At 36.9% G+C, this 21,402-nt stretch overlaps 1 protein-coding gene across 1 annotated transcript in view; it reads right to left on the reverse strand.

Annotated features, from left to right (window-relative positions):
• Nucleotides 1-21,402, reverse strand: part of MGAT4A (alpha-1,3-mannosyl-glycoprotein 4-beta-N-acetylglucosaminyltransferase A) — a 91,363-nt gene that overhangs the window by 40,372 nt on the left and 29,589 nt on the right. Inside the window, exons 3-5 of the mRNA XM_070750971.1 lie at nucleotides 10,930-11,097; nucleotides 6,959-7,099; nucleotides 3,352-3,485 (exon numbers count right to left, since the gene is read on the reverse strand). Coding sequence (XP_070607072.1) covers nucleotides 3,352-3,485; nucleotides 6,959-7,099; nucleotides 10,930-11,097 — 443 coding nt within the window. The remainder of the gene's footprint in view (nucleotides 1-3,351; nucleotides 3,486-6,958; nucleotides 7,100-10,929; nucleotides 11,098-21,402) is intronic.

A 21,402-nucleotide genomic window follows, 5' to 3' on the forward strand; every position in this document is an offset into this window, starting at 1 on the left:
AATGATCTTTTCAGCATCTCAGCTAGCTTAGGTTTTTTTAAAAGAAACAGCACATAGCTCTCCCTACTCGCAAGATTGGTTAACATGCATGGAGCATATACTGAAAATATAAATAGGGGGACTGATGGTTGTTTATTTGTAGTCTATGATGCCAGCAGTGGATGAAATAGGATACTTTTTCAGGACCATATTTTGAACCTCAGAGCAATTTCAAGGAGAACTACTATATTTGCTGATTGTATATTCTGCTTGTTCTCAATGGTTGAAGGGCAGCAGAAGTAACAATTCTAGAAAAATCAAGTTTGGATTGATTTGTAAGAGTTCAGGGACACAAAAATAATGAAAATTATGTCAGGTGGATATGATCTTAGTTACATGTATCCTATAAAACTTTTATCTACTCCAACTGAAATATATATATCTATATACAGAAATTGCTTAATTAAAAGAGTTTTGGAAACCAATAATCCAATGTATTTTGTCTAAGGCAGTGTTTCTCAACCTTAATGACTTCTGAAGTCCCTTCTACTTAAAATATGGACTTCAATTCTCAGCATTCAACAGCCTGTTGAAACACTGTTCTAAAGAATTCATAAACAGTAAATGTTTTAGTCCACAACTCATTTGATATAATTTTGGCTTCTTGCACCAGCCAGGAAAGTGCAAAACCTCTAGCAATAACTCCATACATTTCCATAAAAGCCATGAGTTAGATCCAGAAAAAAGTAGAGAGAAATGAATTTTACTGCCCCTTTTCTCTCAGCCAGAATCCAAACCTCATCAAAATGTTGTTTCAGAAACACAAAGTACAAAGGGAAAAACACTTTAGACACTACTGAATTTTACACATGTAGACCTTAAATTTACACATGTAGAACCCTAACCTTTTTAATATGTTGTTCAGAAGCAGACTGAACAAGCTACTTAATTCCTGAATTAAGTTCAATGCTGCTCCAGGGTCAATGCCATAATAGCTTCAAATAACAAACAAAAATTATTATAACAGTCCAGCCTTCTTTCTGCTGCATTGACTGCCTTTAGCAAACAAAATTTTCAGTAAAACACTCAACAGTACTCATTTTGTACAGTTCAAGTCCTTTCACAAAGAAGCACGTGTGTATTTTAATGGAATTTGCTTCAGTAATTTTCCTTATGACAGTTATGACTCTCTATCTCGCCAATTTATTCCACACCAAAAAGCAATAAATTTATGCAGTCTACCTAGAATTCATTAAAAGCCTTAATTGTATACTTCAACAGCAGAAACAGATCTGAGGTTGTTTTCAATTTTTGAATGAACTCCCACAAATCTTATGCTTCAAAGAGCTGCACCTAATGAAGATTTGATACTAATGGACCATTATCTCAATTCTTTAAAAGCACATCTTCTCTGCAATATGCAACTGCAAAGAAAATATTAGTTTTGTTTAGACACCATGCAAAAAGAGACAGTTCTTAGGACATGATCTGTATATTCTTATCTGTGAATCAAGCAGGCTACTTCAGCTGACTACTAGCTGTAGTTCTGCAGTTCAAATCTCACCACCGGCTGAAGGTTGACTCAACCTTCCATCCTTCTGAGGTGGGTAAAACAAGGACCCAGATTGTTGGGGGCAATAGGCTGATTCTGTAAACCGCTTAGAGAAATTATCTATCTGATAATCCAAGATCTACAGGTAAAATCTTAATCTGCCTTCTACCAAACCTCCCACCTAACCCCAGATTACATCTAAAAGATAAACGTTAGAACAGACTGAAATCATATCTTTTAATTTTGAATTTAATATTTACATTTAATTTAAAGATTTAATATTTACAGGAAGTCATAAGATGGCACTTTGAGGCGAGGTATCACCAGTATGATGATGATACAGAGCTTTACATGGTGCTGTGATGCTATGGAGATTTTCTCTCAGTGCCTGGAAGTAATGGGAATCCAGATGGACTCAATAGACTGCAGAGGCAAGGCCAAGTGGCTTTGTGTTTTTGGACCTTCTGATTTGGGGGATCTTCCATCTTTGTTTCTCGGTGGATGGCATAGTATAGACCAGTGTTTTTCAACCAGTGTGCCATGGCACACTAGTGTGCCGCAAGACATGGTCAGGTGTGCCGCGAAGAAGGAAGCTCAGGTTCCGGTCTCGCAACTTTTTGCTGAGAGAGAGAGAAGGAAAGCAAGAGAGAGAGAAAGAGAGAAAAAGAAAGCAAGAGAGAGAGAAAGACAGTGAGAGAGAGAGAAAGCAAGAGAGAAAGAAAAGAGAAAGAGAAAGCAAGAGAGATAGAGAAAGAAAGAAAGAGAGAGAGAGAGACAAAAGGAGAGGAAGGGAGAGAGAGAGAAAAATGAGCAAAAAGGGGAGGAAAAAAGAGAAATGAGAAAATGATTGAGACAGAGAATGAGAGGAGAGAGAAACAAAAGAGAGAGAGAAGTGACTTGATTTAAAGCATATGATAAAAAGCACCCAAAGAATAAGAGAGAGAAAAACCCCAGCCCTCACCTGTTTTTGGAAATGGTTCAAGAGTGTGTATACACACACACAAGGGGGGAGTAGACAGGGATAGAAAAAGAGAGGAGAGTGTCTTAGAGTGTCATTTTGGTTGGTGGTGTGCCCCAGGATTTTGTAAATGTAAAAAATGTGCCACGGCTCAAAAAAGGTTGAAAATCACTGGTATAGACAGACCTTGTGTACAATTTGGAGGTCCTCCTGGATTCACAGCTTCTCCTCAAAGAGATGGAGTGTCTATGTTAAGAGGACAGTGGTAATTATCTTTAAAGTTTTTCATGGCTTGAGTTTGGACACCAACTGTTTCTACATAGGGTTTCTACTCTTTCATAGGGTGATAAAACAGTGGAACAGTTTGCCACAGGAGGTGGTGGGCTCATCTTCACTGGAGGTCTTCAAACAGAGACTGGACAGTCATCTTTCTGGAATGGTTTAATGAATCCTGCATTGAGTAGGGGGTTGGACCCGATGACCCTGGAGGTTCTTTCCAACTCTATGATTCTATTATTCTAGCCCACCAAATCTGGCAGGAGGGTCAGCTGATAGAGCCCAGTAAGAGCTCCATTTGTGTTGTGGCAATTATCTTGTGGACACCATTTCACCTGAGATTAGGTTAGACCTTGACTTTGATGGTCTTTATCAAGTCCCTAAAAATTTAGTCCTGTGTTGGGATGTGGGATCTCTGAAGTGTGATAGAGTCCTTCTCTCTTGATTTGGTTGGTGTCCATCTGCTACAGTATGTGTTTCATTTAAATTATGCATTTTGGTTTTTATCTATTTCATTATAAGCCTCCCAGAGTAATGTATGAGAAAAAGACAGCTATATAAATTAAATAAACGATATTTGAATTACCTCTCCTATGAATACAATCATAACACAATCCAATTTTTCTTCCGGTGACAGCTTATCAATCAGCGAGTGAAGAGTTTCAGTAAGGTAAGATTTTACTTTTCTTTTGACAGTTGGAATCCCCATTACTATAGAAACTGAAAACAAATGGATAAATAAGTTTCCTTCAACACAAATGAAACATAGAAACATAGAAGTCCGACAGCAGAAAAAGACCTCATGGTCCATCTAGTCTGCCCTTATACTATTTTCTGTATTTTTATCTTACAATGGATATATGTTTATCCCAGGCATGTTTAAATTCAGTTACTGTGGATTTCTCTATCACGTCTGCTGGAAGTTTGTTCCAAGGATCTACTGCTCTTTCAGTAAAATAATATTTTCTCATGTTGCTTTTGATCTTTCCCCCAACTAACTTCAGATTGTGTCCCCTTGTTCTTGTGTTCACTTTCCTATCAAAAACACTTCCCTCCTGGACCTTATTTAACCCTTTAACATATTTAAATGAAATGGCTGGTTTGCGGTTTTTAAATATACTGTACTGTACTATTGATTGCCTTTTAGATTATTCTGTACTCTTAATATATAGCTCCAAGCATTTCCAGTAGGCATTCTGAAAACAGGTTGCATAAAAAGAGCACTTAAAAATGCTACTTTCATGAAGACGTAGTTAACACCTCAATGCTTTATTCTCTCCTTGGCCAGAGAAAATAATAATCTTCAGGAGATTGAAGCTGGAATTGTACTGCTAGGTCCCCCAAATTTTAAATTTGAGCATCCAAAACCCGCATTTATGAGAGCTATAGTCTCTGTAGACATCTCCTTTGCTACTTCTACAATGCTCCATCTGACTTCCCCAGAAATTTAATTAGAAAAACCATTAAAACAGGTGGCCTGGCAAAAAATATAGTCAGAAGAACATGAGGTAACAGTGAGGAGTATCCTTCATGTTTGTGTGACAGCATGAAGCATCCACATAAATTTACAGGGTTTTTTTTTAACCTAGCCTTGTCCTCCATGACAACCATTTTGTAAGAGTAGTGTTCTCATAATATTCCAAATATGTGCAATGCCTTGCAAAGGTAGAGACAGTGGTGCAGATACTGTACATGTTTTGAGCTTTGAAGTTTCAGACATATGTGGCCCCAAAACTCCACCAAAAATTCTCACTTTTTTGTCAATTTTAATATGTTACAAGCAGGGGAAAATTAAATTAAACCAAGATCAGTTTTGTCTCAACGTTCATTTTCTGTATGTCCTTCCAGACCAAGTACAATTCTCACACTAAAAAAGGTGGGTCACTTCTGTTTTACAAAATCAGTTAAACAATTAAAAATCATTAGTATCACAATCCCATTTATTCTTCACACCACAAATTATCCTTCCTCCCACAAATCATAATTCAAGGAGAGCAACATGCTTTGAAACAATAGTAAGGGACAGATTTGTCAGGAAGAAAATCTAACTATTTGGTCACTAGCAGCCAATAATGACTTGATGGCACCATAATCAAGCTTTTACGCTTATCAGTGCATGCTGCAATTTGTAATGATTAGCTGGTTTAGTACCCATGCTCCATGTGAAATTCTTTGCATTGCAAATGTAGAAAATTATACAGAATGTGTAAGAGATGAGTCAGAAATTGGTGGTCAGAAATTACCCAGGATTTGTTGACTTTTCTTTCTATGGAAAGTGCATTTAAATGTTTAAATGCAAGACTAAATCTAAAATCTACAAAATATAAGATTCCATAAAATAAAAACATACATTAAAATAAAACATTTAGATCCAAATTTCACTGGATGTGACCATGATTTTGGAAGAAATCTTTCTTCTAGAGGAAGATTTTAAAATTAATTTGTTATCCAGCAAGCACATGAGAAACCTAGATATTCTTAGCCTATCTTTAAAACAGTCTGCATGCATACACAGATTGCTATAAATCTTAATGAGTGACCTTGTGATTTTCATGCCTAACGTGCATTAGAACGAAGAAAATTTGTTGCCTCAAAAGAGTGTAAAGCCTGCAATTTCTCATTAAAGCTGATTGCTCTATAAAAAATAAGCCATCCAAAATTAGATAAGGAAAACATCACATCCAGTATGTATAAGCATAACAACCCAATATCATACTGACAAAATAAGGTTGTGCAGAATGGGCCCAACTCCAGTTTTTCTCTCTGAAACAAATATCACCTAATAATAGGACCTAGGAAGTGAGCCTTCTCTATTCCTGCCGCTGCCCTTCGGAATGAGTTCCCACTGGTGTTCAAATTGCCACAACCTGTGAACACCTGGATTTTTATTTACATATGGGCAGCGGTGGGCTCCTGCCGGACGGAGGGGGATGCAGCGGGGTAGCAAAAATGGAGCTCAACCCCAGAGCATCCAATTTGCACTGAAAGATGTTGAAAGAAAATGCAGGTCGTTCTGCATAAGCCACGCCCACAGTGTGGTAGTAAAAAAATTGGTAGCCCATCACTGCATATGGGCCAAGGTGGTGGATAAACTTAGCTGTGTTGTTTGAATATGTTTTCATAGCCATCTCAATTGTGTGTTGATTATATCTTTGGTGTTTGAGGGTGTGGGGTTTTTGGTTGATTTTTGCATTTATTTTTACTGTTGATGTTTTTACAACACCCAGAATAGTGAGGTGTTGGGAGGGATGGCCTTATAAATCTTTTAAGTACTGGTAGTCCTTAAATAACGACTACCATTGGGACCAACAACTGATTGGTTAAACAGACTTGTGACTGTGAAATTGAAATTATGTTTATGATCTTATTTCAGCCAGGTCACTAAACAAGGATTACATGTAAATATATAAACATTATACATGGGGAAATACTGCCTTGCAAACTTCTAAAATTATAATCGAGCAGCCCTAATTTTTCTCAGGCACATTATTTGTTTAGGATTGGTGGTGGGGTGTGAATGTTTGTCGGGTGGTGGGCACAATTCACAAACACTTGTTTTATGTTGTGTGTATCGTTATATTGTAAAAAATCAATAAAAATATTTTTTTTAAAGGATTATACATTCTGTACATAAAATATATATTTAAATATATATTTACTATGATATGTGAATTATGATATAACGTGCATGTTTTCCTACAATGTGTTCATTCTAATTACTCTGGAATCATTTGTACACATTATTTAAGCAAAGACAAATCAATAACTGAATAAGATGATGAACAGGGTACTTGACTGCTGAAAAGTCAAAAAGATAAATTAATCCAGTGATTTATTTTACTTTTCAAGTTTTATAAAAGCTTCACAGCATCCACATTTGGTAAATTATGATCTCAAAATTTCATGCATTGTTATTTTTTTTTTTATATTAAGACAAATACATGCTGTTTCAAATCCAATGTTTTTCTTATACCTTAGCATCAAAACAGTAGGATCTGTGTAAAACAATAAGCAAAAAGGTTGAAAACAAACTTTAAAAAATAATTTAATTTGAAATCTGGGAGAAAACACAACAAAGAAAATAACATTCGGTTTCTGTTTCTCAGAAGTCATACTGACTCTAGTTACAACAGAATTTTAAGTACATCTTTAAGCACATCAGACTATCACTCGTATTGTTTTTGCTAGTTTACCTCCTGTTCGTCCGAGGCCAACTTGTACAGAGGGTCGAAGGCTTCCTTCATTTTTCAACAAATGAGGCAGGTGGTAATATATATTTGGCACTTGAAGAGATCTTCTATTTGTCAGTTCATTTAACAACTTTAATGTTTCATCTGAAAGCAAACGTAAGGGTTACATTTACATAAGAGTCATGGGTACAGGTGGGTTCCCAATAGTGCAGTCTATTGCACCGCTCTGGTAGTGACCCGCCAATTGTGCAATTTTGTTGTGATGTCTACGCTGCTGTCTTTACTGGTTCATGCATGCCACCATCTTTTTTTTTCTAATTGTATGTCTTTCATTATTATTATAAGCAAAGTCACAAAACGTTGTGATGAGAATGCAGCGTACCAGTACAAAAAGATACCTACGGGACCGCCTCCTGCCACATAAATCCCAGCGACCAGTTAGGTCCCACAGAATTGGCCTTCTCCAGGTCCTGTCAACTAGACAATGCCGGTTGGTGGGGCCTAGGGGAAGAGCCTTCTCTGTGGGGGCCCCGGCCCTCTGGAATCAATTCCCCCCGGAGATCCGTATTGAGGCCATTAGATTCTTGCCCCCTGGCTGATGAATGGACTGAGAGAAACTGATTGAATGAGAATGACTGGGGTTTTTTAGGCTTTTTAGTTTTAGATTATATATTTAATTAATTGGTCCCAAAATGTTATGTATTGTTTTATTATATGTTGTGAGCCGTCCCGAGTCCTCGGAGAGGGGTGGGATAAAAGTCAAATAAGTAAGTAAGTAAGTAAGAGGAACCCACCATAGATCATGAGTATATTCACTTCTGGTAGTCTGAAAAACTTGCATCTTTTTCCTAGGTTCAAGTAATACCAACAAGTCCCAAGGAAATATGCACTTGAGTTAAGGAGGTTGCAACAAGATCTTTATATACTCTTCAAACCTCTTTAATGCCACTGAATATTCAAGTGAATATCTTTCTGTATCCAGAAAGTGAATATCTTTATGTATCCAGGGAAGCTTGGGAATAGGGGCAACTTTTTAAAGGAGCAGCAGACAGGTGGCAGCAAGCACTACCACATCCTTTTCAGAACATGGTTTCCTTTTAACACCCAATTAACCAAAACGTTGCATCGTAGGGTAACAATTTTTAATCACAGTACAGTGATACCTTGTCTTACAAACTTCATTGGTTCCGGGACGAGGTTCTTAAGGTGAAAAGTTTGTAAGATGAAACAATGTTTCCCATAGGAATCAATGGAAAAGCGATTAATGCGTGCAAGCCCAAAATTCACCCCTTTTGCCAGCCGAAGCACCCGTTTTTGCGCTCCTGGGATTCCCCTGAGGCTCCCCTCCATGGGAAACCCACCTCAGCATCGCAAAAACATTGAAGTCCTCAAAACCCCACCTCTGGACCTCTGTGTTTTTGTTATGCTGCGATTTCGCTGAGGCTCCCCTCGCTGCAAAACCCCACCTCCGGACTTCCTGCTGGGATTCCCTTGCAGCATCACAAAAACACAGCAGTCCAGAGGTGGGGTTTCCCATGGAGGGGAGCCTCAAGGGAATCCCAGCAGCGCAAAACTGGGTGCTTCACTGGCAATGGAAGTCCGGAAGCAGGGCATCCCAGCGGCGGCGGTGGGTTTGTAAGGTGAAAATAGTTTGTAAGAAGAGGCAAAAAAATCTTAAACCCTGGGTTTGTATCTCGAAAAGTTTGTATGATGAGGCGTTTGTAAGACGAGGTATCACTGTACTTCAAATCCTTTAACTCAAAGCATGCATTGAAAATACAGGACCCTTTGCTCCCATGTAATGGCAGGAAGTTGAAAGATACTCTCACTTACACTGCTTTTTTTTTCTGGTTGTATTCCCCACCCCACCCCCAATCATTCTATTTGTCTCCTTAGGTAAGTAAACATTGTCAAACAAGATAGAACAGGTCATAAATTGTATAGTTTCTTAATAAAATTTACGCTATGGCTTAATGCAATGGACCAAATTCGGCCTTCTTCGGGTCCCGTTGACTAAACAATGTCGTCTGGCGGGACCCAGGGGAAGAGCCTTCTCTGTGGTGGCTCCGACCCTCTGGAACCAGCTCCCCCCTGAGATTAGGATTGCCCCCACCCTCCTTGCCTTTCATAAACTCCTTAAAACCCACCTCTGTTGTCAGGCATGGGGGAACTGAAACATCTCCCCGTTGCCCATGTTGTTTTGGTGTTTGATTGATTGTGTGCTTGTTTTTTATATATATTGGGGTTGTTTTATGAATTTCTTAATTTAAAATTATAATTGGATTGGTGGGTATTGGATGTGTCACTATGTACTGTTTTTACCATTGTTGTGAGCCGCCCCGAGTCTGCGGAGAGGGGCGGCATATAAATCCAATAAATCTAATCTAATCTAATCAAATATAAGATATAGACTAGCAAATAATAAAAACCTTCTAATTAGATAGCCCAATGGTGCAAAAGAAATGGAAGCAACCATCATATTATTCAACCACTTTAGGAACAGAAGCAACATTTCAGATTATTTATTTATTTATTTATTTACTTATTTGTCAAACAATTATAGGGTGATAATTTGTACATATAAAACATTAGATAAGTAATGATAAAAAGTAGACAATAGGACAGGGACGGTAGGCACAATGGTGTGCTTTTGCACGCCCTACAGGACTGTCTTCTTTCTCACATATCCCAGCGGCAGGTTAGGTCACACAGAGTCGGCCTTCTCAAGGTCTTGTCAGCTAGAGGGGCTTAGGGAAAGAACCTTCTCTGTGGTGGCCACGGCCCCAGCCCTATGGAATCAACTCCCTCCGGAGATTCGTACCACCCCCTCCCTTCTCGCCTACCACAAGGCCTTAAAGACCCACCTCTGCCAACAGGCTTGGGGCCACTAAGTTTAACATCTAGCCCCGGCTGATGAATAAATGTATAAATATGATCGGGTGAATGTGAGCGACTGGTTTCAAGAAATTGGGATTTTAGGATGTTTTTAGAGTTAGATTTCTAGATGTATTTTTTTTCCTTGTTAAGCCATCCTGAGTCTGAGGAGAAGGGCAGCATAGAAATCAGGTAGGTAGGTAGGTAGGTAGGTGGATGGATGGATGGATGGATGGATGGATGGATGGATGGATGGAAGGTTGGATAGAGGGATGGAGGGACAGACAGACAGATTTCCATTTAAGGTGGCTAGATCTTTGGAATTCATCTGTCAAATCTGTCAAAGCAGCCATATTTTTGAAAGTTTGCCCTTAATCTTCCTCCATCCTTTGTGGGACTCTATTGTCTTTCTTCTCTGCTTCTATCCCCTCTCCTGGACCCTGGGCTGCAAAACCAAATCAACCAGATCAGTCAACCTCTGGTCAGTTGCAAGGGCTTTTTATATCACTTTGCTGTTATAGAGTGGTCTCTGGATTTCTGGAGGTTGTAACTCCCAAGATTTTCTGGTTGGAAAGGGAAAAACAAATGGCTGAGACCCGAGTTAAGCCTAGGAGCAATACTACCTTCTTTAAATGTATCTCTGTTGCTCTGTTGATCAAATAAATAAGTCACAGATCTCCCTTGTTTACATATAGATGGAGAAGGAAGCAGAAAACAGAGGCATGTATGTGCGTATGACTGGGAGAAGAGTCTGAATAGATTTAGTGAATACATGCCTAACATTATTGTTTATTATTGCTGTGAGCCGCCCCGAGTCTACGGAGAGGGGTGGCATACAAATCTAATAAATAAATAAATAAATAAATAAAAATAAATAAATAAATTAAACTTTACTAAATCTCATAATAGAACCAACTCTCAAAAGAAAGGCAATAGTAGTAAAGAGAAGTGAATAATAAAATCAGTATTTTATGTTCAATTGCATATGAAAGCAAGAAGAAATAACATAAGAGAGGTTTTGTATTCTATGACTTATGGAAAGCAGGAGAGACCTAGTGAGAATAGCAAGCTCAATAATCTTCAAATTCATTCATCTGTACCTGAAACGCTGCTCAATGCATCCTTACTTCCATTTGTTTCTGCTACTGCCTGTCTGAACTGCTCCAAGATTGTATTTAATTCAGAAGAACGTTGCAGGGTTCGGTGCTCAGCTATGCGAAGGCGTTCTTTCAAAGCATGAAACTCTCTTCGATAAGCAATGAGTTTTTCTAGGAATAAAAAAGTTCAGGTTATTTTCTGTCAAAAATAAAATAACAATTCCCGACACAAATCAAAGTCCAACTTTGGCTGTTTCTACACAATTGACTGCCATTAGTTGTAACAAAATGAACTGTCACAATGTTTATTCTACAGAGGCTTTTTAAAAATTGAATTCCATTAATCAAGAGAAATGTCACAAGGTTCTAAAACTTAATATAAAATTTTCAAACAATTTTGATGCTTGAATAGAATTCTTATTAATAAAAGACATACAATTATATTTTACCAAAAGAAATGTTGTCAATTATTACCTTGCTTAAAATATTGAATAAATGTGTGTATGTGTGTATGTGTTTTATGTCGAATCACTGTGGTATACTCAATTATGCGAGGAGCTTAATGCTTACTTTTGCCTCTCGGCCCAACCCAGGGTCATTTCCAAGGCAGTTAATTAATTAGAAATGGCCCTGGGTTGGGTGGAGAGGCAAAAGGAAGCATTAAGCTCCTCCCATAATTGAGTATACTGTACCAGGGTGATCCGACAGAAAAAACATATAACCCTTCTGTGGTACAAAGCTGAAGGGATTGGATACTGTAGCCTAGAGCAGCGTTTCCCAACCTTGGCAACTTGAAGATATTTGGACTTCAACTCCCAGAATTCCCCAGCCTGCTGGCTGGGGAATTCTGGGAATTGAAGTCCAAATATCTTCAAGTTGCCAAGGTTGGGAAACACTGGCCTAGAGGTTAGTTCTCTGCCTTACAAGGCAAAGGCTGCTATTTCAAATCCCAGCGAGGGTGTGGGTAGCTGATGAAGCCAGAACAAGGCTGAAATATATCTACCCTAGTCTCCCTTAATTTTCAAATTCAGCAAAAACATGTTACACACACACATACACACACACAAACTAATTGGAACGTCATCCACCCTTTTATTTAATAGCATAATTATTATGTAATATATTTTAAGAAATTACTATTAAGACAATAAAATGGACTTTCAAAGCATAGACATCTTAGTGATTGTGCTGATATTAATATTGAAGCATTTGTTAAGCAACCTAGTTTCATTTCATCACTTTAGCTGTTGTTATTTTTCCATGCAAAGAAAATTTAGAATTCAAAATCTCCTAAACATTTTCCAGTGTATTTTAAATGTGGCTATGATTACCATCTTCGGAATGTCCAATGCTGGATACGTTTTCCAGAGTTCCTCCAAATGAACAACGGAGGGAGCAATATAAAAATTGTCAGTACCCAATCAAGGTGTCATTACAGGTAGCAATCGACTTATATGACTACAATAAAACCCAGAATTTCTGTTGTTAAGTGAGACATTTGCTAAGTGAGTTTTGTCCCATTTTTCAATTTTTCTGTTGTTAACAGTTGTTACGTGAATTAATGCAGATTATTAAGTGAATCTGGCTTCCACAACTAACTTTGTGAAAAAGTTGCAAAAGGTGGCTACATGACCTTGAGGCACAGCAAAGGCCATAAGTATGAACTAGCTGACAAGCATCTGAATTTTGATTGCATGATCATGGGATCCAAAGGCCATAACTCTGAAAAATGACCATGTCTCTAAATGAACTGTTGTGAACTGTAAATACTTTGTTTAATGGTGCTGAATTGCTCAACAAGAAGAAACAAGAGTTAAACATCCATGGAAAAGGACAAAGCAATAATTACTGCTGGTCAGGAACTTTATAGTTCTATTATTAACAGCCATTCTTTTCACTTCCACATCAAACAAGTTGGAAGTTAAGTGACTCAACAGAAGAACTCCCGGAGGGTTTTTAAATAATGAGAACACAAAGGGTGAAGCACCAATTTGGAGGCTCTAAATAACATAAATAATACTTCCCTTTTCAACACAAATAATTTTAATGGACACAGAGAAAACTTGTAGCTACTAAAAACAACCCATAGGTAATTAAAATATAATACTTTAATTTAAAGGAACAGGATACTGATTTCCAAATAGATAACATCCAGCTCTTAAGCAATTGCCTCTGATCTTTTAAAAAGAAAAAGACAAAAAGGAAGCACAGTTGCTTAAGAACATCCAGGCAGAAAAACAAAATGTTTCATCTTCAGTTACACTCAGTATGCATATCTCCTGAATCCCATGATTTATTCAAAAACATAATCAGTACAATATAAAGCCCTTCATGGCATCGGGACAGAATATCTCCGGGACCGCCTTCTGCTGCACGAATCCCAGCGACCGGTTAGGTCCCACAGAGTTGGCCTTCTCCGGGTCCCGTCGACTAAACAATGTCATTTGGCGGGACCCAGGAGAAGAGCCTTAGAGAAACATCTTTCAGCTGTGGCGAGGGGGGCGTTTGCCCAGGTTCGCCTGGTGCACCAGCTGCAGCTCTATCTGGACCGGGACTCACTGCTCACAGTCACTCATGCCCTCATCACCTCGAGGCTCGACTACTGTAATGCTCTCTACATGGGGCTACCTTTGAAAAGTGTTCGGAAACTTCAGATCGTGCAGAATGCAGCTGCGAGAGCAATCATGGGCTTCCCAAGGCATGCCCATGTTACACCAACACTCCGCAGTCTGCATTGGTTGCCAATCAGTTTCCGGTCACAATTCAAAGTGTTGGTTATGACCTATAAAGCCCTTCATGGCACCGGACCAGAATATCTCCGGGACCGCCTTCTGCCGCATGAATCCCAGCGACCAGTTAGGTCCCACAGAGTTGGCCTTCTCCGGGTCCCGTCAACTAAACAATGTCATTTGGCGGGACCCAGGAGAAGAGCCTTCTCTGTGGCGGCCCCGACCCTCTGGAACCAGCTCCCCCCAGATATCAGAGTTGCCCCCACCCTCCCTGCCTTTCGCAAGCTCCTTAAAACCCACCTCTGTCGTCAAGCATGGGGGAATTGAAAATTTTTTCTCCCTTCCCCCTAGGCTTATAGAATTTATACATGGTATGTTTGTTGGTATGATTGGTCTCTTAAATTGGGGTTTTTTAGATTACTTTTTAAGATTAGATTTGTTACATTGTTTTTTATTGTTGTTAGCCGCCCCGAGTCTTCGGAGAGGGGCGGCATACAAATCTAAATAAACTAAACTAAACTAAACTCTGCCGAGTCACTCCCACCTTCTTCTTCATCCGAGGAACCTAAACTCTGATCTGATTCTGTCGGCAATAACACAGGCCTGTGACAGGTTGAATTTTCCCCTGAATCCACCTCCCCATTCCCTGGGGCAGGAGCTGGGCCGGAGCCAACCACAACAGGTGTCTATGCCTTCCCTTCGCCTCAGAAGCACTCTGCAGACCTCCCAAACCCTCCGTACGCCCCATTTTTTGCACAAAAAAAATGAAAAGCAACATATGCAGAGGGTTTGAGAGGCCTGCAAAGTGCTCCTGGGGGGACCAGGAAGGACAAAAACTTTTTTCTTACCTCTTCACAACCTTGGTGTGTCCTATAGTCTGAAAAATGTGATAAATTGCCCTATTGGCACTCAGAGATAAATACGTGGGTTTTGGTGATGGTTTGAGCACTTGGTGTCAAAAAAGTTTGCCATCACTGCTATAAGATAATTGGTTAACCACTCTTCTTCTTTACTTCCTTGTACAGTGTTTTCCTGTTCTGACGGCCTCAACCATTAATTATCAAATTGATTGCTCACTTGCATATTTTTATTATACATGTAAAATATTATTTTATCCAAATTCAGTAGGTTTTCATTGCTAAACCACTCCAGTCTGCTTCCACAGACTGTCATCTGCATGCCAAGCAGACAGCAGACATTTGTAATCAACATGAAAATTCAGTATGCGGCAAAGGATCGGCTCCATCCAAGTCCTTCCCCTTCCTTAGACAGAGAAAAGATTTCGGTTCTTTTAAAAGAAGTTAGCTGAGGTTCCAGAACTGAGTCTACAGAAAAGTGAGAAGTAACAGCTGCTTTTTTAAACCTCTGATTTAAGATTATAATATGCAAAAATCAAGGAAGCAGACCAGAAATGTGGTTATCTTGTGGTTCACAGTGTTAGAGTGTTATCTTTGACTGTGTATATTTTACTGGAGTTTCTTTTAGGATGAGGTTTGGTGAGCTCTGTAATTTTATGTTTTCCACCATTGATAAGTTTTGCTTGTAATTACTTACAATTAAAAAGGAATTTCTATATACTTTTATTTTTTCCCTTTAAAATTATTCTATTTCTCTCTTTTGAGCCCCACAAAGATTTCCCTAACCTTGGGTTTCAACACCACATATCTAAATCAATTATTTCATCTTCCCACTCCCATATCAGTAAGATAGATAGGATGTAGAGGCCCTATTTATCTCACAGAACATAGTACGTATGGCAGCAGGTAGTGTAAGGCAGGGGTCTCTAACCTTGACACCTTTAAGACTTGTGGACTTCAACTCCAAGAATTCCTCAGCCAGCAAAGCTGTAAGGCCCCTGCTGTAAGGCATCCACCTGGAAGACAGGTAGTAGCAGCAGAACTATGAAGCCGTTACACCAAGGTAGGATGCAGAGTGTTTAAACACTGAGGGTTTGTAGGGCTTCTGGGAGAAAAGATACTTTAAACCACCAACACTTCACCCCACAGGCTGAGTCATGTTGCTGTAAATTCATTTCACTAATACAAAAACAAAAAACCCAACTTCCTTTTAGGTTCTTCATTTCAAAAATTAATCAAAACTGAAGCCTAGCAAAGATTGTGAACTTGAATGAAGTAGGGATACAGTTATTACACAAACACTAGATGTTAATTAAAGGAAAGAGTATCAGGAAGCATAGAATGATCTTGTGATAGTTACCATAAATTGTTTCGTATCCATTTTGTTACTTCTGAAAAAAGTTACTGAAGTGAATCACAAGCAATGGAGTTTCCTGTTTGGTGTCATGTTTTGAAGGATCAAACAGTTTATTACAAAACACGTCATTCCCATTGTAACTGCCAAAAGATTTCAATTGTCAAAAATCTAATGCCTTCTGTCCTAGTTAATCCTTTTAAATTTCTAAGAGATCATGTAACTTCAGGGGGAGGGGACTTTTATTTGCTGTAAGGACAAAATGCTTGTATTTTCTGGGTCTAAAATCTTTCACATTTAATCATTCAGAAAGTACATTGAAGATCACTCAATATATGACTCTATTATTACCTCATAGGCATTCTGAACATTTACTTCATAGATATTTTTTTCTCCTAGTTTGTCTCCCAACACTAATAAGTTATACTTTGGAACTACTTCAAGACCACCCAAAAAACACGCAGATAGTCCTTGCTTAGTGACCATCTGCAGCTACGATGGTGATCTGTGCATGTCTTGTTTGCCATCAGTGAGTAGTTTATAAAAATGAATAGAAGTCCCATGTGTATTTTTTCTTTAAAAATGTAAAGACTAGTTATAACTATTCCATGACAATGCCCTGCTTTTATTACAATCAATTTTGTAGTATGCGATTAAAATGATTTTAAAATACATATTATTTTATATCTATATCAGAATTTCCTCATAGATATTAAGAACATTTAACATTTAAAGAAAAGCACGTATTGATTCATGGGCTAAAAATAAAACTAAGGAGAGGTACAACATAGATGTCCAAAGCTACCTTTGTCTCAAGGAATTTTTAGGAGATGGTAAAAAATCAATGTCTAATCCAGAGCACATCAGAAATTAAATGTATTTTAACTGATTTATTTCATATAAAATTTAACTGATTTATTTAACTGATTTATTTCATATAAAATTATTTAATTCTGCCTGCAATTTCCTTTAGTTTTGTTTCACAATACTTTCTACAATAGACATTTAAATACATGGATGGACTAGCCAGGCATTCTTTGGTTTTATATTCCTAAGAAATGTCAACTTAATTCTAGGTTATCTTGTAAGCTCCAGCTAAAGAAGGGATGTTGTACCAAACTGAGAGCTTGATTTGCTACTCACTCATGCCTGACAATGGAAATGTACCAAGATTTCCTGAGGCTTATGGTCCATTTTGGCATATATCCAAAACTGACAGAGAGGAATGTATTCGCAGTAGCAATATTTCTGTTCCAATGGAACATTTCAGATATATATGCTAAAGTTATTTCAACGGTATTTGGGGCAACTGGTGGCTTCATAGGACACCTCAGACATCTCACTGCTACTTGTACTAATGTGGAATACTATCCGTGTGTATATCTCAATCAGTCATTTATTCATCCATTCCTTGTAAACGCATCAGATCACATTCACATAGAGACTATTTATGCTTCTGATTTATACTATCATCCTGCCATTGCTGTAGAGATATAAAACCTATCAACACTAGTGATGTTTCAAAATAGTGATGGCTGCATGATGCTATAAATTACTTATGTGGATAAGTGGCACTCTCCATGTGCTCCTGGCAATGATATTACAGCTATTCTATTATTTTGTACTATTTTATTGAAATAACTACATTGTTTATTTTTATTAATTTATTGATATTATTTGATTTATGGGCTGTATTCTGTGCCACCCATCTTATCTAGAGGGAACTGCAGGCAGCTCTTAATATTGGCGTCAAAATTAGTGAAGAAGTATTTTTCCTATTCTTGTGTTTTTTGTGACACTAATAAACTATTCCATCCTATGACTCCATAAACTGCATACAGTATGTTGTTCTATACTATGCTAAAAATGTTACAAAACCTGTCAGTCACTAAGATCCCTCTCCACAGTCAGCTTTTGTTAGGGGGAACTCTACATGTCTTAGGCACTTCCTGGATGCAAAATTATATTAATTTCTGTTGTTAGTCTTGTGTAACCACTTTCTTTCTGTATTAAAACCTTATCTCACTTTGCTTCCATTTTGCCAGTCTCTTTCCAACCTACAACTCTCAAATGCACATTTGTGTAGTTGCTAGTAACATTCCAATCATCTGATTCGCAAAATAATAGTGTCACAATCGACAAGCATTATGGTATTTTCCCCAAAAAACATTGTGGGGCAAACCCCACAAAATCATAAAGTATAAATCCTAAAAGATATGACTAAAAAAGGTTCAAAAGGAAAATTACAAACAATCCTTAGAAAAAGAAAAATTCCATTCTTCTACCATCATCACCTCACCAATCTTGGCCTCTAAAAATTAAACAAATCTCAAGCTTCTAAACATATATCCACCCTTTTGCTTAGAGAGAGACTTGCCCTGTTTAGTTAGGATGTATTTTGGGAGAAGTTGGCGTTTTAGATGGTGAAAAGGCTACTTTAAACGTAAGTAATATATCCACCCACCCACCCAGTTTATTTGTGTGTGTACACACACATATGCCTTTGAGTAAACTCCTGACAAGTCCTGGCAGTTTACTTGAAAGTTTATTTTTTTTTTGGAAGTAATTTGCCATTGCCTTCTTCCTAAGTCTCCTAGTTGATTTTGTGTTTATCTTGGTTTCTTTTTTTATATATATATATAAATTTATTAAATTTTCATAAAAAGACAAACATGACATACATACATGTAACATCTATTTGGGGTTACAGTTACCCCACTTATTTTTGAAGTCTTGCTAATACAGAAAAAAAAGTTCACTAATAACTTGTAAAATTAATATAATAAATCGAATGTAAAGAAGAATTTTTGTTATTATATCCTTATTATGTATAAAGTTAACAAAATAAAGCTATTTCTAATATCTATACATACTTTCGAGTCATTTAAATTTAATTTTTTCTCTTTTACTTAACCATATATACAATTTATTCCAAATCTCATAAAATTCTGATTCTTCATGATTATTTAACCGCCTTGTCATCATATCCATTTCGGCACACTCTATAATTTTTTTTAATTACATCCTCTTCCTTGGGAATATCTCCTCCCTTCCAATTCTGTGCGAATACTATCCTAGCTGCTGTTAGGATATGAATAATTTTTAAAAATATATCCTTTTTAAATTTTTGATTCGTTATACCCAATTAAAAAAATTCTGGCATTTTCTTAATGTCCTGCAAGATAATTTCTTTTATCCACTTTTCTATTGTATTCCAATATGACTTAGTTTTCTGGCAAGTCCACCACTGATGATAGAAAGAACCTATTTCTCGCTTACATTTCCAACAATTTAGGGACATGTTAGGAAACATCTTTGCTATTCTATTTGGTGGCAGATGCCACCTATAAAACATCTTAATTTGATTTTCTTTTAATGAAACTGATTTTGTCATTTTCAAATTGGATGTCCAGACTTTCTCCCACATTTGTAAATCAATATCTCTTCCTAGATTTTTGCACCAACTTATCATATTATCTTTTAACGTCTGGTCTATGTTTTTATAACCTATCATATATTTATATACCTTCCCTATTAGTTTACTCTGATTTGTTATTAACAAATTACCTAGGAAATTTTTACTCTTCATAAATAAATATATTTTGATACCTTTTTGATGTCTAGACTGTATCTGTATATATTGCCACCAATCTATTATTATTCCTTCATCCTGTAATTTTTGTCTTGATTTTAATTTCATTTGGTCATCTAATAATTCTTTATATTTTAGTGTCTTCTTTTCCTGCATTAAATTAGGGTGGCAAATCGCATCTAGTGGAGAAATCCATTCTGGAATTGTTAAAATATTATCTTTCTTTATATCTTTCCAAACTTCTAATAAATATTTTCTTATTATATGTCTCTTAAAGTAGGAATGTGTTTTATCCTTTTCATACCAAATAAAGGCATGCCAGCCAAGCATGAGATCATAGCCTTCTAAATTTAATATTCTTCTATTTTCTAATGTTATCCAATCTTTGATCCAAGATAGGGCTGGTGCCTGGTAGTAAGTCTTCCAATTTGGTAATGCAAATCCTCCTCTTTCTTTTATATCTTCTAATGCGCTTAATTTTATTCTTGCTTTCTTACCTTGCCATATAAATTTCCTAACTATCACTGTTAGGTCCTTAAAAAACTTCCCACCTGGATTTATCGATAATACCTGAAATAAAAACAATATCTTAGGTAATATATTCATCTTAATTGTAGAAATTCTCCCTATAAAAGATCATTTCAAATTATTCCATATTTCTAGATCTTTTTTAATTTCACCAATGAGTTTCATATAGTTGTCATTTTTTAAAGATATGGTTTTAGATGTAATCCAGATTCCTAAGTACTTCTCTTTTTTGACTATCTTCATTTTTGTAATATATTCTAGTTGTCTTTTCTGTATTTCTGTCATATTTTTAACAACTAATTGCGTCTTATTTGTATTTATTGTTAAGCCCGCTACTTTGCCATATTCTTCTATCATTTCTATCAAAATGGGTGTAGTTATTATGGGATTTTCAATTATAAAAGTCAAATCATCAGCAAAGGCTTGCACTTTATAAGTTTCTTTTCCTATGGTTAATCCTTGAATTTTATTGTTTGCTCTTATCTTTATCAGTAAGGCTTCTAAAGTTAAAATAAATAATAAAGGTGAGAGAGGACAGCCCTGTCTCACACCTTTAAAAATTTCAAATTTTTCTAGTTGCTCATTATTTAATATAATTTTTGCTGTCTGATTTGACTATATCGCATCTATTACGTTTACAAATTTTGTTCCAAAATTCATTGTATTTAATTGCATCTTAATAAATGTCCAATATGTTTCTCTTGGTTTCTAACCCCTTGTCCTTAACCCCTGCATCAAAGTGACTCTAAATCAGCATTTCTCAACCTTGTCTGCATCAAGGTAGGTGGACTTCAACTTTATTTTTATTCTATTATTATAGTTTCTATTAATTATTCAAGTGTTTTATTGATTCTAACTCATACTGCATTAACTCTCTGGAGTGGTGCACCAAGATTAAGTGGTAGGATATAAATACACACATAAACCAAAGACAATATAAATGAGGAAACAAGGTACTAATCAAGGTTCATCTTATTTTACAAGACTAAATTGAGAAGTAGATTGTTCAAACAGTGAAGATTAGAAAGTCGCCTAAAAGCTCTTAATCTGTTAGGATGTTGAAAAAAGGGTTCCCTTTCTTCTTTCTCTCAAGGAAATATAATATGGATTTATTTTTTAAAAAACATGCCTGTTTAGCCAATTGTTTATCACTATGATTGTTCAGTGAATTAATCTACCATTACCAACTAAACAACTTTCCTGCTTATCAAGAAATTATATCTTCTCTTGAAAAGCAGGAAAGTAATTTGTATCAAGAGCATATCTCAGATTACAACTGAAACACATTGTTCATGGATTACAAACATTTAAAATGCTTGTAAATTATGGATGAGTTCTAATGTGAGGTCAGCACATAGTGCCAGCTAACCTCTAAAACAATATCCACCACAATCACCCCAAATTAAACTTTAAAAA

This window comes from Erythrolamprus reginae, chromosome 4 (assembly GCF_031021105.1).
Source record: "Erythrolamprus reginae isolate rEryReg1 chromosome 4, rEryReg1.hap1, whole genome shotgun sequence".
NCBI lineage: Eukaryota > Metazoa > Chordata > Lepidosauria > Squamata > Dipsadidae > Erythrolamprus > Erythrolamprus reginae.